General features: G+C 42.5%; 1 protein-coding gene across 3 annotated transcripts in view; it reads right to left on the bottom strand.

The window, feature by feature from the left end:
• Cpa6 (carboxypeptidase A6) overlaps positions 1-5,739 on the bottom strand; it is a 341,877-nt gene extending 336,138 nt beyond the window's left edge. For 2 of the 3 annotated variants that reach the window (XM_040741440.1, XM_040741441.1), the window contains exon 1: positions 5,086-5,432. In XM_040741440.1, the coding sequence (XP_040597374.1) occupies positions 5,086-5,201 (116 nt within the window). In that variant the 5' untranslated portion in view covers positions 5,202-5,432. Of the gene's footprint in view, positions 1-5,085; positions 5,433-5,614 lie in introns of those variants that run through there. The other variant, XM_005066753.3, reaches the window with a different exon arrangement.
• Between the last annotated feature and the right edge of the window lie 11,111 nt (positions 5,740-16,850).

Genomic DNA, 16,850 nt, shown 5'->3' with positions numbered 1-16,850 from the left:
ATGGCCCCTAGGTCTGCAAACCCCTTTATCATTCTTTGTGGAGTTCTGTTTGCTCCATTATTACACAAGAATATTGGACTATGATTTTTTTTCTGTCTCCTTTAGTTCTGACATTCTATGACTTGGAAAGAGCATTTGTAAAATCAAAACAGGTATTTTCAATCACTTTAAAGTGTGAAACTCTGCATCTAGAGAACCAAATTGAAGGAAGAATGGGCTGTGGTCACCAGGTATCAGTGAAACTACTGCTGGCCCACTGGTTTCCTTCTGCAAGTGTTTCCAGATCTGACCTTCAGCTAATGACAACACTTCACAGCCTCCCTTATACCCAAACCATCTGCCCAATTCTCGTCTGTAGGACGAGAGGTCAAACTTGTGGCTTCTGGCCCTCCTTTCCTTTCTCCCATTGGCTGGACTGTGATATGAAAGCTTCCTTCCTGCACCATGTATGAGAGTGTTGATCAGGTCAGAGCTGCAGGACCTTGGGAGCCTGGATCTCTGGCACTGCAAACTAACCATAACTGTTCTGGATTTTTATATGAGTGCAAAATGAATTCATTTAGGTTATTAAGCGTAGGAGCTCTTTGCTATGGCAAAAACAAACAAAAGCAAGGCAATCCAACAATGTACTAAAAATAGATATTAAAAGAACATGTTTTACTATTTTAAAAACATTGAAAAAAGGCAAAGGTAGTGATTTTGTTGAAGAAAACTACTTAGAAGTTTATTTCATCATGCAATGAAATAAATTTTAGAGAATTTATGACAGTGACCAGACCATGCACCTGGAACTTCTCTTTTGCAGTCTATTTTACCATGAAAAAGCAGATGCCCCTGGCAGAATGCAATGGCACAGACATAACAAAGCAAATTCTAATCCAGTGAACTAGCTACCTACTGATGGATCATAATGAAGACTTTGAAAACCAAGTCACCAAGAGAACTTCTATTTTCTCTGCTGCAATTCCAAGTTCTCTGCTTGTAATTCTGTGTGAAGATGGAAAAGTGTCGGTGTGTTTGTGGCCAGTTCAAACTGTGATGTGAGGAGGCATTAACAGCCTTTGCTGCCTTTTCAAGAGGTGGAGGTAATTCCAGGTAATGCTATTACTGAGGAGAAGACATCCTGGTACCATAAAATAAAGGGTCCATTATCATCCTGGGCTCTGAGGAGAAAGTGGCTCAGGAGTAGTGGAAACACTCCTCTTTCCACTAGCTGGGTGAGCAGAGAGAGAGCCTAGCCTCATAGTCTGCCTGTTATGAACAGTGGTTCTCAACCTTCCTAATGCTGAGACCCTTTAATACAGTTCTACTATACTGTGGTGACCCCAACAGTAAAATCATTTTGTTGATACTTCATAAATGTGATTTTTCTACTGTGTATATATCACAAGGAAAGTATCTGATGTACAGGGTATTGGATCTGGGCTTCCTGTGGGGGGTCATGACCTGCAGGCGGAGAGCTGCAGCCTGCACATCTTTAGTAAGAAAAGCACAAAGCCCTAACACACAGCATGCTGCGTGGGGACAAGCGTTTGCTACATCAGTAGATAAACGTCAGCTCTTAAGAGCTCTGCTATGAGTAGTACGCAAACTAAAAACACTATCAGGGAGGGAAACGAGTAAAAGGAACTTCCAGAGGATACTGGAGACTAAGTGTCCACTGCCTTGTGGGGGAATGATTCAAAACTAATGGTATGACTGACTCATCAATATGCTTTTTGATGTCCCAGAAACACAGCTAGCACATTTTCGTCATTCATGAGCTGAGAGGGCGGCTCTTTGCCTTAGGCGTCTGGTCTGCCTGCCTCAGTGGCCGGAAGTATGCAGAGCTACAGCTCTACTCTGGTTAGAGGTGGATTGCAGAGACAAGGAGGAGGGGAGCGGAGGAAGTCCAATTATAGATGCCTTGAAAGCCAGGCAAAGGAGTCTAGATCTGACAAAGGAGGCACTAGGGAGCCAAAGTTGACCTTTGAGTGAAGAGATTAACATACATGTCATTTTAGTAAGGTCACCACATAAAAAAAGGGCTAGAATCACATCGGTTGGGAGGAGATTACTCCAGACTGAGGTAAAGTAGTTCTGAAGTAGCTGGCAGCCATTCCCAGGGAGACAAAGGAACAAATGAGGTGCTTTTCCCAAGGATGGGATAATTACAAATTTGTTCTTTGGAAATAAGAAGGTAGTTGAAGCAATGCAGATAACTCCATAAGAGAAGCCAATCATATACAAACAGAAGTCTCACACATATGAGATACTGTCATGGGGACACTTCTCTGACAGAAAGGGGGCATTGGCAATTAATATGCCAGAGGAGGCCATACTGGTCAATTCTGGAGAAGTAGAGACTTCAAAGTCTTTTCTGATTGAAAACATTCAGCCACCACCACACAAGGAACTCTCAGATTCATGACATCCTACACTCAGGTCCTAGGTTTCCATGCTGCAGAACATCATTTATATGCCCCAACCTCACAGTATAGTAAGTATCCAGGTCCTTCCATGAAAATAAGATGACGGGAAAGAGGACAAGACACAGTGGCATTTGCCTGTTTACCCAGTGCTCCTTGATGATCATGGAACTGTTTGATTTGGTCTTGCTAGGCCCCTGCAGCCCTCTACTCGCTGAGCTGTGGTATAGTAATATTATTGGAAATCAAATTGCTGCTCTTGCCTGTCTTTTAAAGCCTCCCTTGTAGGTGTGTGGTACAGTTATTCAAAAAGTTCGCAGCCTTTGTCTTCGGCTTTTCCCTGCAGGCATGTAGTTTCTCTAACTCATCTTTATTTCCTGAGACACTTAAAGGAAGCCTCTGTTCCGCATTGGCAGCATTCAACTGCTGTTTGTATAGAGAGGGCCTGTTGTTCGTTAGCTGCTCTGAAGGGGCGTGCTGTCTTCCTGAATGTTCTCGTTTTCATTCACGCTCAGGGTCCCGCAGACAACTATTACATAGTATTGCATTTGGTCGAGTCCTGCCAAATACCTTTACCATAATTCAAAGAATAAGGCTGTCCCATAATTATTAACAAGAAAATCAACAAAACCTACGACGGGATAAAGTGAGGCAGCTTACAACCATGCTAAAGAGGCAGAGGCAAATTCAACACGAGATGATATTTTACTGTTTTCCTACCAGATTGTTGTAAACAAAGAAAACCCTCCCGAATCTGAGCAGCATTTGTCCTTGGTGATGAGAATGTGACTTCTGCCTCTTGAAGGTGAGTTAAAGTTCTCTGTTTTCAATGGGAAGGAAACCCAGAAACTGTCCTGATTTCAAGAGGCCTTAGGTTTCTATTATGATGGACAGGCAGTGAGTGATCCTTCAGCTTGCCATTTTTTTTCTCCTTCCAGCTTTCAGACATCTGGTAATTCATACATTCGAGAATATCGTATTATGTTGCAGCCCAAGAGAAATGGTGAGTATTACCTTCAGTGCACAGTGGAAGAGGAGGCAGGACCATCTCCCCCAGGAGTGGCTCCATTTGCTAAAACTTCTATCTGGAAAAGCTATCGCTGGTCTTGTTTCTCCTACCCCCAGTGGTGGTTGGGAAAGGAGGCACACCTGCTCAGCTGCGCCAGGCCTGGAAACCTATTACTGATGAGTGCCCCGCACTGAGGTAATTATGAACAGGGCCACAGCTGAGTGCAGGAGTGAGCGCCTGTATCACACAAAGCACACGGAAGTTGGTGGTACATGTTTATGTGTGACGTCAGCCGAAGGGTCAGATTAACTCCTCCGCAACCTTGGGCTACAGGTCGGGCGTTAGCATGGACTTCTTTGCCGGAATGTCTATCGAGCGTTGTGTGCACAAGACAAATTACAGGATGTAGAGCCTGGGTCTTGCTGTGTAGGAGACTAGAAAGAACCCCTTTGATGTAAATGCCTTCTGGGCCTCAAGGAAAAAAAAAGTCACAGGTGGGAAATTTTAAGGTTATATTCCCACCTCTATCTCACCAAACACCTCCCCTTTTCCCTCGACCTTTCCAATTAATGTGCTTGTGAACGTCTCCCTGTAAATCCTATATTTATAAGATCACTAATAAAAGGAGTGTCCAGTTCCCTGGGGAGAGAACAGGAAGCACAGTCCACAAGTCTGTGTTCCAGGTTCTCACATGCTCCCCGTCTTGTTCCTAAAAAGAGCAACTTTAGCGGTGGGGGGGGAATGCTAAACTTTCTTCGCTGGAGACAGCTGAGTGGCACAGCAGACAGCTTAGAAAGGGCATGGCTTAGAAAGCAGTGCCGCCGCTCCTCCTCCCCGGCTTTAAGCAACTGAACTAGAGGATCTAGTACGGTTTCTCTGTGAAATGCAGGCATTGTGTAACTTCCAGAATCAAAGACAGCCCTTGGCAAACCTGAGCCAAACACACGCTGTCTGTACCGCAGAGAGCTTTCAGGGTAATAACAATGTACACAGTAGTACACTTCTTTAGTCCCAGCTCTGGGTCTCTCTAAGATTGCCATCTCAGACTCAGCTACCCTATCGACAGGAGAAAACTGTTTTCTTCTTGTTGCTTCTCCTACTTAAAAATGCCCACAATTTTACAGTCAGCTACTTTTATTCTGCTTTTAAAAATCTGCTTATTTTGTGTTGAATTATTTGAACTGCCCAGATCTGAACTATCTAACAACCACTCTGAAATATCTTTAAAAATCATATTCAGGGCTTACATGAGTCACAGGTGAATTTTAGCCTACTGCTGGTAAACACAGTCGTAAAGGAGACAGTTTAATTTTCAGGTCATAACTTCCCGTGGTACAACAGTATCCTTTACAGTTGAGTGTCAGCCAAGGCAGATGCTGCAGATACTGGCCAGAGCACCCCAGGACACTTTCCCATTGAATTCTGAGGCCACAGCTGGGGCTGGGACACTCTAAACAGTATCTAGCCACTCTTGCCTACTGCTCGCTCTTTCTCAGCCAACTGAATCAAAATGCTGGACGCGGTATACACATTTTACAGAGGGGACTATGAAAAGCCTCTCAGGGTCACACAGAAACCACAAACAGCAACATGGCGAGGTACATGGGAGCTAAACAACCCCCTCAAACAAATCAAAGCCTTGCAGGATGCGAAGTAGGCTCCACTTACCCGGCATAGCGGTTACCATAAGGGTGGCAGTGCCCCGACTGCAGAGTCTTCAAAAGGAGCCAGCAAAGAGGCAGAAAAGCAGCTGTGTGGCTCCTGGGCTTGCCGAGGAACTTCATACCTTTGCAATGAGAGGAGTTGAAAGTTGCTTAACAGCAGACACCGAAGGAGGTGGGTTATGGCACCCCCTGCTCACTGGCAAGTTGTCTGGGAAGGGGGTGGGGAGAAGGCTTGGGAATGAGCAAAATGTGACACTTCAGGCAGCCCGGGAGAAGGGGAGGTGCTCTCAAGAGTGGGTCCTGTGAGGAGACTACAGCCCAGCCCAGTCTGGAAGCAGGCTCTGATCCTAAATCAGGCTCTCCTGAAGGGGCTGGGCCTCCCTGAGCTGACTCACAGGCGGGCTTTGCAGGGTGCTAACAGCCTGTGGGGAACCCTTCTTGGTGTTTTGGTTTGTCTGTTTGCCTGTGGGAGATTCCTGAGTCTCTTGTACAACCTTTCTTTCTCTGCTACCTTTATAGCATAGGGAACTTACCTTAATTGACCACAGTATGAAGGAGTCTGACAAACTGGCAGAAAACATTCCAGGCTTAATGTTTAGTTCTGCCGCAACAGATTTCCACACAGCCTTCCCAAATTGAAACCCACAGCGAAGGGTTACAGCGATCACGTGTGCAGGGGAATGGAAACTGGCACCTGGATGTGAGAAGCTGGCTGGCTCTTGGCTGTACCTAGGGCAAGCAGAGGCTTCCTCCGGGGAGCTCTCAGCATTCATTCTGCAATAGCAGAGCCCAGATCTGTGGCTATGGTACAGTTTCGCAAAGGAATAGGAGGCCTCGCAGGGCTTTGTGACCCTGGCTGCACATTTGGAATCATTTAGGGAGGCTGAACATTTCAATCAGAATCCCGAGGGATGGGATCTGTCACTGAAAAAGCTTCTCCATGGCTAGGGAGATGGCTGGGTGAATAAAGTGCCTCCTGGGTGAGCACTTTATGTCCAGATCTCTAACACCTGTGCAAAGGCCACTTCCCAGGTACAGGTCTGAAATCCCAGGGTGTTGAGAGGCATGGGTGGAGACAGGTCAACCGTTGAGTGTTTCTGCACACAACAGCAAGCTCCTTCAGTGATTCCAATGAGCAAGCACCAAACTGGCCATAGAGCAGCAGGGCTTTCCAAACAACAACAACTACTACTACTACTGCTACTGCTACTACTTCTCCCTCCTCCTCCTCTTCTTCTTCTTCTTCTTCTTCTTCTTCTTCTTCTTCTTATTATTATTATTATTATTATTATTATTATTATTATTATTATTATTATTATTATTTTGAGACAAGGTTTCTTTGTGTACCCTGGCTGTCCTGGAACTCACTCTGTAGACCAGGCTGGCCTCAAACTCACAAATATCCTCTTGCCTGTGCCACCACCACACGATGGTTTTTCAAACTTCTAATGAATAAAAATTACCAGGGGGTCTTGTGACTCAAGAGTCAATTCATTCTGAGGCAGGGTTGCTGCTGAAATGGCAAATTCTGCATTCATAAGGTTTTTCAAGGTGGTGCTCTTGTGGCGGCCCCTCAGCCACACTGAGTAGCAGCAAGCCTTGATTTTAGAATTAGCCCTGCTTTTTCTTCTCTCTCTAGAGTGGGGTGGGGGTAGGTGCTTAGGTGCAAGTCATTTTCTGCCAGAAATTCCCCATGGTGGCAGCCAAAGAGCTGGCTTCTGCTCACACACAAACCCCATGCTGTGGGACTGCTCTGCAATAGCAGCCTGTAACCCTCCTGGAAAGTACCAGCAGTATTCCAGAAGAGTGGTCTAGGGTTGCTTTACTTCACTCAGTCCCTGTTGGGGGGGGTGGGGACACAAACCTTCCCCATCTCCTCTGCTTGTCTGACTGGGTCAATTTTAGGTTCATGACAGTCAAAACGGTTTTCATTTAAAATGATTCTCTGACATTTTCAAGTTCTCCCAGTATTAGATAAACTAATCTTTTTCTCTGTGTCCCATTCCCTAAAACGTGGGAGTTGTTCTGCTGTGGGACTCACGCTGTGGAATTAAACTTTGTTTGGTTGCTTCATAAAACTGCATCTTCTCTTTAGTACAGAGTTGTATCCCCTTTGTTATATGAAGGAAACCCCAAACACCTTAGCTGGAGGGAAACAACATTCTCTGAAGGAATGGCCAGAAATGTTTGATGGGTGAATGTTGAACCTGGAAAGACATTTACTCAACAAACACTTGTTCTGCCGGTCCTGTATCAAGGTAGAGGAGCGATCAGTTAGGCGTCAGAAACATGTTAGGTATGAGTTTGGGGATTGGAAGTTCCTTAGATCTCTGGGTCTCCTGGTGTTTGTTTGTTTATATGTTTTTTTTTCCCTTCTGGACTTCAGTACCTAACACTTGGGTTTTTGTAGTATGATGGAGGACGCTAGTGTTTATAGCAATACTTGGGACTTTTTTGATGAGGCCAAGGAAGCCTATATAAAGCTAATGGCCTGTTTAAATAAGAGGTTACTGTGTAAATAAAACACTTCATCTCTCTGCATTTCATTATGTCAAAAGAATGTGTAAATCTGTCATATTTTATCGCAGCATTAAAGTGGGAATGTTCAGTGTCTGACTAAGGATTAAATTCATCTTCAAACCATTCCATAGGACCAGATCCAGAAAACACAGTCTTCACAGGCTTGCTAATCTCTGAGACCAAGGGACCCATTCCCTGGACCATCAAAAATGCAGAGACCCAGGAAACATCCTCTAACCTTACTAAAAATTGCAAATCAAAGAGAGCTTCTCAAACAATGGAAGCCATGCCTAGCAATCCTCCTTTGCTTTCTTTAGGCCCAGGTTATCTGATCAAGCTTCTCTTGGGATAGATAAGCACCCATAAAATGAGTGATAAATGGAGTCCATTTAGCAAGTGGGAGGAGAAGAGGATAGGGTTATAGAGAGATTCACAGATAAAAGCTCCATTTTTAAATCACTAAGATGGAATGAATTATTAAACTCACTGAGGATTTGGAAGTGGTAAGATGAGAAATGTCATTTATTGTCTGTGCCTCTGTCATACTTTAATAGAGGAATAAACTTTATTAAAGGAAAAATTGCCTTGCAAAGAAAGAAAGGAAACTACATTTTGGAAAGGAAGACATTATCCTTGCTTTGGATCTATTGTTGACCATTAAATAAATTTTATCATATCTTCAGATATGAAACTGGATGATGGTGGAGGTAGGGAGGGAAGCAGAGATATTTTCCAAGACTTAAGCATATGTGTCGTAAGATCAGGTAAATTTACTTTGCTAAACATCAGGAGATGACAAAGGGGTTGGTTTCTGTAGCATACATAGCCACTTGCCATGGCAGTTGGTTTCCTGGTCATTATTCAAGGTCTAATTATCACTTGCCCGTTGTTGAGCCACCTCTTCCAAGGCTTTCTGGCATTGTTCAACTGGTGAAAAGAGTCCATGTGATACTAGGTGCTGCTTCAAGAATCTCCACAGTTGTTTGAGGAATGTTCTGAAGCTCCCTTCAGCAATGAATTACAAACAACGTTCTCCCATTCATCTCCAGTTCCTCCAACTTCCTTTATGAAACTACCCTGGCATAAATAAACATAATCAAAGACACATTCAAATCCATCTTTTTGGCTATCAGGCTACAGAAACAATAGTCCCCACAAAATTAAAATTTCCCCAAGAGTCTCTTGTTTAGAGAGGGAAAAGCTGGAAGCCTGGTGATAGCCAGAGGAAGAACTGGACCAGATCCCACCTTATAGGGGAGAGTGGAATCATGACCCAGAGATGGGCAGGGCCACACAGCAACCAAGAATGCTTAGTTATTCATAACTCTTGTCCTCTGTTTAAACTTAAACCCTGTGTCAGAATTCTGAACCTGAACTTGGAGTGGGGGAGTCACTGGGCCTCCTTATCTTTCTGATGAGGTCATATTGAAGAAATCTTTATTTGCTTTCTGTCATTCTTTGTTTCTTTGACCAGCTGAGGAAGGGAGGCTCAGCTGTAGACTTAGCCTTTGACCTGAACCGGTAACATTGCTTTGACCAGTGTCCCCAGTCTTCCTGCCAATCACCCCTCTTGCTCCCTCACTTAACACAAGCCATTTGTTTTCTCTGTTTATCTCAAGGCTGCTCAAAATGCATCCTGGAGCCTCAGTGGTTTGCTTCTATTCCTTCCATCTGGCTGAAACTTCCTCTCAAAAACCTGTAGAACCTCTAAGTGTAGAGTACTCTATTACTTCTTAAAATTGAAAATAGAGGTTTTTCATACAATATATTCTGATTATGGTTCCTTTCCTCTAACTCCTCCTAGCTCCTCTCTACCTCTCCTCCTACTCAAATACACACCCTTTTTTACTCTCTCTCATTAGAAAACAAACAAGTATGGAAGACTAAAAACAGAAGAGAGTAATAGTAAAATAAGTTAAAAACAAACATGAATAGGACAAAACAAATAGCCAAAGAAAAAGCAAAGGGCACAGATATAGACACTGGAAAGATGGTTCAGCTGTTAAAGGCTAGGCTCACAACTAAAACACCCATGCTCTACTCTAACCTTTCTACAACGCTGATATCTGAAGCTCTATTTAAAACCCTTTGTCCTTGGCTTCTGAATTGTTGCCTTTTCCTGCTTGTGATGTTGATGCTTTTGGGGGCCTGTGTATGGCCCTCTCCTCTTCCATATCAATGTCATTGTCAACCTGGTCTCTGATTTTATGGCAGCTGGTGCTGATGGGAGGAGTGGGCTGAAAAATAACTACATTGTTATATCTGGTTCTCCAGTGAACTCTAAAGCAATAAATCATAGATACTGTGATGGACAGTTGAGGTGGCAGGTAGGAATCACATTCCTAGGGTGTTCTGACAAAGTAGATGGTTAAACAAAAGTGTGACAAGAAGACAAACAAACCAAGATAGGGATGACGACATGAAGAGGGTAAGAGATGGTGGGGACAAGAGGATTTATAGACACAGGGAAAGCATGTAAGGAAGAAGTCAAAGCTTTCTGCCCTTCCTTCAGCCTCCATGGGATGAAAAACAACACTGCCACTTATCTGCCTGGCATTGAGGGCTCTTTTTTTTTTTAACTTTTTACACATGTCACTATCAGTTCTCTCTCCCTCCCCTTCTCTCCCCCCAATCCTCCCAACCCCTCAACTCCACTCCATCCCCACTTTGCTCCCCAAGGAGGGCAAGGGCTTCCATGAGGGGTTTTCAGAGTCTGTGACATCATTTCGGGAAGGGCCTACGTTCTTCCCCATGTGTCCAGGCTGAGAGAGCATCCCTCCATGTGGTATGGGTTCCCAGAGTCCATTTGTATGCCAGGAATAAATACTACTCCACTCTCCAAGGTCCCACAGATTGCCAAGGCCTCCTCTCTGTCACCCAGGTTTGGTGGGAGGGATGTCTGGATCAGTCCCATGTTGGCCTCTCAGTCATCAATCTGGGGTCCATGTGTTCCCCCTTGTTTAAGTCAGCTGCTTCTGTGAGTTTCACCAGACTGATCTTGATTCCTTTGGTCATTACTCCTCTTTGCAACTGGGTTCCAGGAGTTCAATTTGGTTCACAGCTGTGTCTGGATCTACCTCCATCAGCTACTGGGTGAGAGTTCTAGGATGGCATATAAGGCAGTCATCATTCTCATTATCATGGGAGGGCATTTAAGGTAGCCTTAATGCCAGATGGTGTCATTCTTGTAGATCTGTGAAGGTCTCACTAGTGCCAGATCTCTCCTCTGACTTAAAATGGCTCCCTCTTTTATGGTATCTCCCATCCTTTTCTCCTCTATTCTTACCCTGGCTCAACCTTCCTGCTCTCTCATGTCCTCCTTTCCCATCCTCTTCTATCTCCTTCTGCCCTCCTCTTCTCCCCCTCCCAATCCAATTAGGAGATATCATCCCATAACACTTCTCTGGGTTAACATACAAATCTCTCTTAGGGTCCTCCCTGTACCCCAGACTCTATGGCGGTGGGATTGTGGGCTGGCAGTGCCCTGCTCCATGTCTAAAATCCATGTATGAGTGAGTAAATACCATACTTGTCTTTTTGTGTCTGGGTGACCTCACTCAGGATGGTTTCTTCTAGTGCCATCCATTTGCCTGCAAATTTCAAGATTCCATTTTTTTTTCTGCTGAGTAGTACTCCATTGTGTAAATGTACCACAGTTGATGGGCATCTAGGTTCTTTCCAGGTTCTGGCTATTGTAAATAATGCTGCTATGAACATAGTTGAGCAGATGTCCTTATTGTATGAGGGTACATCGTTTGGGTTTATGCCTAAGAGTGGAATTGTTGGATCTTGTGATTAGACTGATTTCCATTTTCCTGAGGAATCTCCATACCAGTCTCCAAAGTGGCTGCACAAGTTGGCACTCCCACCAGCAGAGGAGGAGTGTACCCCTTTCCCCACATCCTCTCCAGCATAAACTGTCATTAGTGGTTTTTTTTAGCCATTCTGATGGGAGTAAGATGGTATCTCAGATTTGTTTTGATTTGCATTTCCCTAATGGCTAAGGATTGAGTACTTTCTCAGGTGTCTCTTGGCCATTTTGGAGTCCTCTATTGAGAATTTTCTATTTAGTTCTGTACCCCACATTTTAATTGTATCCTTTGGTGTTCTGCAGACTTGATCCTTGACTTCTTTGTAATTTTAGAGATCAGCCCTCTGTCAGATGTGGGGTTGGTGAATATCTTTTCCCATTCTGTGGGCTGCCTTTTTGTCTTGTTGACTGTGTCCTTTGCCCTGCAGAAGCTCCTCAGGTTCAGGAGATTCCATTTATTAATTGTCAATCTCAGTGTCTGTGCTACTGGTGTTATGTCCAGGAAGTGGTCTCCTGTACCAATTCGTTCAAGGGTACTTCCGACTTTCTCCTCTGAGAGATTCAGGGTGGCTAGATTGATGTTGAGGTCTTTGATCCATTTGGACTTAAGGTTTGTGCATGGTGATAGATATGGATCTTTCTGTTGTCTTTTACATGCCAGCATCCAGTTACTCCAGCACCATTTGTTGAAGATGCTTTCTTTTTTCCATTGTATAGTTTAAGCTTCTTTGTCAAAGATCAGGTGTTCAAAGGTGTGTGGGTTGATATCAGGGTATCAATTCGATTCCATTGGTGTACCTGTATGTTTTTGTGCCAATACCAAGCTGTTTTCAGGACTATAGCGCTATAATAGAGCATGAAGTCAGGGATGGTGATGCCTCTGGAAGTTCCTTTATTGTACAGGGTTGCCTAGGCTATCCTTGGTCTTTTGTTTTTCCATATAAAGTTGAGGATTGTCTTTTCAAGGTCGGTGAAAAATTTTACTGGTATTTTGACAGGGATTGCATTGAATCTGTAGATTGCTTTTGGTAAGATTGCCATTTTTACTACGTTGACCCTACCTATCCGAGAGTATGGGAGATCTTTCCATTTTTTGATATTTGCTTTAATTTCTTTCTTTAAAGACTCAAAGTTCTTGTGATACAGATCTTTCACCTGTTCGGTTAGAGTTCCCTATCTTGGTTGTGTCTTTGTGTGGTTTGGGTACTAATGTAATTGTAGCTTCGTAAAAAGAATTTGGCAGTGATCCTTCTGCTTCTATTGTGTGGAACAATTTGAAGAGTATTGGTATTAACTCTTCCTTGAAGTTTTGGTAGAATTCTGCACTGAAACCATCTGGTCTTGGACTTTTTTGGTTGGAAGACTTTTATGGCTGCTTCTATTTCTTTAGGGGTTATATATCTGTTTAAATTGTTTATCTCTTCTTGATTTAATTTTGGTATGTGATATCTATCCAGAAAATCATCCATTTCCTTTAGATTTTCCAGTTTAGTGGAGTACAGATTTTCAAAGTATGATCTGATGATTCTTTGGATTTTCCCAGTGTCTTTTCTTATGTCCCCTTTTTCATTTCTGATTTTGTTAATTAACATGTTTTCTCTCTGTCTTTTGGTTAAGTTTGATAAAGGTTTGCCTATCTTGTTGATTTTCTCAAAGAACCAATTCTTTGTTTCATTGATTCTTTGGATTGTTTTCTTTGTTCCTACTTTATGGATTTCAGCTCTCAATTTGATTATTTCTTGGCATCTACTCCTCCTGATTGAGTTTGCTTCTTTGTGTTCTGGAGCTTTCAGGTGTTCTGTTAATTCTCTAGTGTGGCAATTCTCCAGTTTTCATCATGTGGGCACTTAATAGAATGAATTTTCCTCTTAGAACTGCTTTCAAAGTATCCTAAAGGTTTGTGTATGTTGTGTCTTCATTTTCATTGAATTCTAGGAAGTCTTTTATTTCTTTCTTTGTTTCTTCCTTTACCCAAGGGTGATGCAATTGATCATTATTCAATTTCCATGAGTTTGTGAGGTGTCTGCAATTTGTGTTGAGGTTGAAATCTAATTTTAAGCCATGGTGGTCTGAAAGGATACAGGGGGTTATTCCAATTTTTTTTTGTATCTGTTGAAATTTGCTTTACTGCCAAGTATGTGGCTAATTTTAGAGAAGGTTCCATGTGGTGCTGAGAAGAAGGTATATTCTCTTTTCTTTGGGTGGAATGTTCTTTAGATGTCTGTTAAGCCCAATTGGGTGATAACTTCTGTTAGTTCCATTGTTTCTTTGTTAAGTTTCTGTCTGGTGGACCTGTCCAGTGGTGAGAGTAGGATGTTGAATTCTCCCACTATAAGTGTGTGGGGTTTAATGTGTGATTTGAATTGTAGTAATGTTTTTTATGAACGTGGGTGCCTTTATATTTGGGGCATATATGTTCAGAATTGAGACTTCTTCCTGATGGATTTTTCCTATAATGAATATGAAATGGCCTTCTTCATCACTTTTGATTAATTTTAGTTTGAAGTCTATTTTGTTAGATATTAGGATAGCTACACCTGCTTGCTTCTTATGTCCATTTGATTGGAAAGTCTTTTCCCAACTCTTAACCTTTAGGCAGCGTCTGTCTTTGAAATTGAGGTGTGTTTCTTGTATGCAGCAGAAGGATGGATTTTATCTTCATATCCATTCTGTTAGCCTGTGTCTTTTTATAGGTGAGTTATGACCATTGATATTCAGGGATATTAATGACCATTATTTGTTGATTCATTCTTGTTTGCTTTGGATCTGTCAGTGGTGGTGGTTTTGTGTGTTTTTCTCCTATTTCTGATTTCTGCTAATGTTAGATTATCTATTGCCCATGCTATTTTGAGTGTAGTTAATTTCCTTGGGTTGGAGTTTTCCTTCTAGAACTTTCTGTAGGGTTGGATTTGTGGATGCATATTGCATAAATCTGGTTTTGTCATGGAATGTCTTGTTTTCCCCATCTATAGTGATTGAGAGTTTTCCTGAGAATAGTAGTCTGGGATGAAATCTGTGGTCTCTTAGTGTTTGCAGAACATCTATGCAGGACCTTCTGGCTTTCATAGTTTCCATGGAGATGTTGGGTATAATTCTGATAGGTTTGCCTTTATATGTTATTTGGCCTATTTCCTTTGCTGCTTTTAATATGTGTTCTTTATTCTGTATGTTTGGTATTTTGATTATTATGTGGCATGGGAACTTTTTTTTTTTGGTCCAGTCTATTTGGTGTTTGGTAGTTTCATAGGCATCTCCTTCTTCAGGTTGGGAAAGTTTTCTTCTATGATTTTGTTGAATATGTTTTCTGCACTGTTGAGCTGTGCTTCTTCTCCTTCTTCTATACCTATTATTCTTAGATTTGGTCTTTTCACGGTGTCCCATATTTCCTGGATATTTTGTGTTAAGGATTTGTTGGACTTAAGACTTTCTTTTGTCAATGAATCCATTTCCTCTAGTTTATCTTCTGTGCATGAGATTCTGTCTTCCATCTCTTGTATTCTGTTAGTTATGCTTGTATCTGTAGTTCCTGATTGTTCATTCAGCCTTTTGATTTCCAGCATTACCTCAGTTTGTATTTTTCTTATTGTCTCCATTTCAGCTTTCAGATCTTGAATTGTTTCCTTCATCTGTTTGATTGTTTTTTCTTGGCTTTCCTTAAGAGATTTGTTGATTTCTTGTATTTTTTGGTTTGTGTTTTCTTCCATTTCTTTAAGGGATTTTCTCATATCCTCTTTGAGGGTCTCTATCACTTTCAGGAGGTTGTTTTGAAGGTAATTCTTTTCTGTTTCATCTGTGTTGGTATGTTCCTGTCTTGCTGGTGTAGAGTTTCTATACTCTGGTGGTGTCATATTGGTTCTTCTGTTATTGGCTGTGTTTTTATTTTGCCTTCTTCCCATTGTTTCTTTCAGTGGGAGCTCGTGGGGTCTCTTCCGCTCCTTGAGCACTGGACAAGGACCAGAAGGGACTGAAGACTTAAGCACAGGGCAAGGACCAGAAGGCACTGAAGACTAAGGTGTGGGCAGACTCAAGGTGATCCTTCCGGGATGGGCAGGTCCTCTCTTAAGATGAGATCCACCATCTTGGTTACAGTTTCTATTGCTGTAATGAAACACCAGGACCAAAGCAATGTGGGAAAAGGAAGGGCTTATTCAGCTTTCACTTCTGTAATCTCTGTTCATCACCAAAGGGAGTTGGACGGGAACTTGAGCAAGGCAGGGACCTGGAGGCAGGAGCTGATGCAGAAGCTATGGAGGGGTGCTGCTTACTGACTTGTTTCACATGGCTTACTTGTCCTTCTTTCTTATAGAACCCAGGACCACCATCCCAGGGATGGCACCACCCACAATGGCTAGACCCTCCCCTATTAATGACTAATTAAGAAAATGCTCTGCAAGCCAGCCCACAGCCTGATCTTATGGAAGAATTTTCTCAGTTGATGTTTCCTCCTCTCAGATGGATATAGTTTGTATCAAGTTGACATAAATATATCCAACACATCCATAACCAGATACTATGCAGAGAGAGAGAGAGAGAGAGAGAGAGAGAGAGAGAGAGAGAGAGAGAGACTGACCTTAGAACACTTAGATCTAAGTGGGTGTCTCCATCAAATCCTATCCCTCAGAGCTCAAGGAACCCTGTGGAAGAGGAGGCAGGAAGAGTGTAAGAGCCAAAGTGAATAGAGGACACTGGGAGAACAAGGCCCTCTAAACCAACTGAGAAACCTCATATGAACTCACAGAGACTGAAGCAACATGCACAGGGCCTGTTAGGTCTGTACCAGGTCCTCTATGTATATGCTATGGCTCCCAGTATAGTGTTTTTATGAGATTCCTGTGTGCAAATGAGTGGGTCTCTGATTCTTGTACCTACTCTTGGATTATTTTCTTTCTGTTCATTTGTCTTGTCCTACTTTGATGTGGTAGTTTTCATTTTATCTTATTTTATTATTATCTCTTAGAAGGCTATTCTTTTTTAATGAGAGACAGAAATGGAATGGATCCAGATAAGAAGGTAAATGGGGAGAAACTGGGAGAAGTAGAGGGAGGGAAAAACAGTAATCAGGATATATTGTATGAGAAAAGAATCTAGTTCCAATAAAAGGGGAAAAATGAAACACAGAATAAAAGTTTAAAAGAAAAAAGAAAGATGAGAAAATTTGAGGTTTTCTCTACCCTGTTCTAACCAAAACTGTAGATGAGTTCTTCTCCCTTTACTGATTCTTCTTCATTGACAATGGAAAGAACTATGTACCCTAGACTCTCAGGTCCTCTCAATTATCCTTCTGGTTTCCCTTCTCCCCTGACACTTGACCCTAGAAGACAAAAGATGGAAAAGCCCAGAAGAGAAAGATGTTTGAGCACTACTGTTTAGAAGCTGAAGAGAATGTTGAGTGGTTAAGGCTATGTACAACTGTGCCAGAGGACCTGAGTTTTGTTCCC

The sequence above is a fragment of the Mesocricetus auratus genome, unplaced genomic scaffold (genome assembly GCF_017639785.1).
Source record: "Mesocricetus auratus isolate SY011 unplaced genomic scaffold, BCM_Maur_2.0 Super-Scaffold_6730, whole genome shotgun sequence".
In the NCBI taxonomy this organism is placed as follows: domain Eukaryota; kingdom Metazoa; phylum Chordata; class Mammalia; order Rodentia; family Cricetidae; genus Mesocricetus; species Mesocricetus auratus.
The sequence above is the reverse complement of the archived record's forward strand: the minus strand, read 5'-3'. Positions and strand labels throughout refer to the sequence as shown.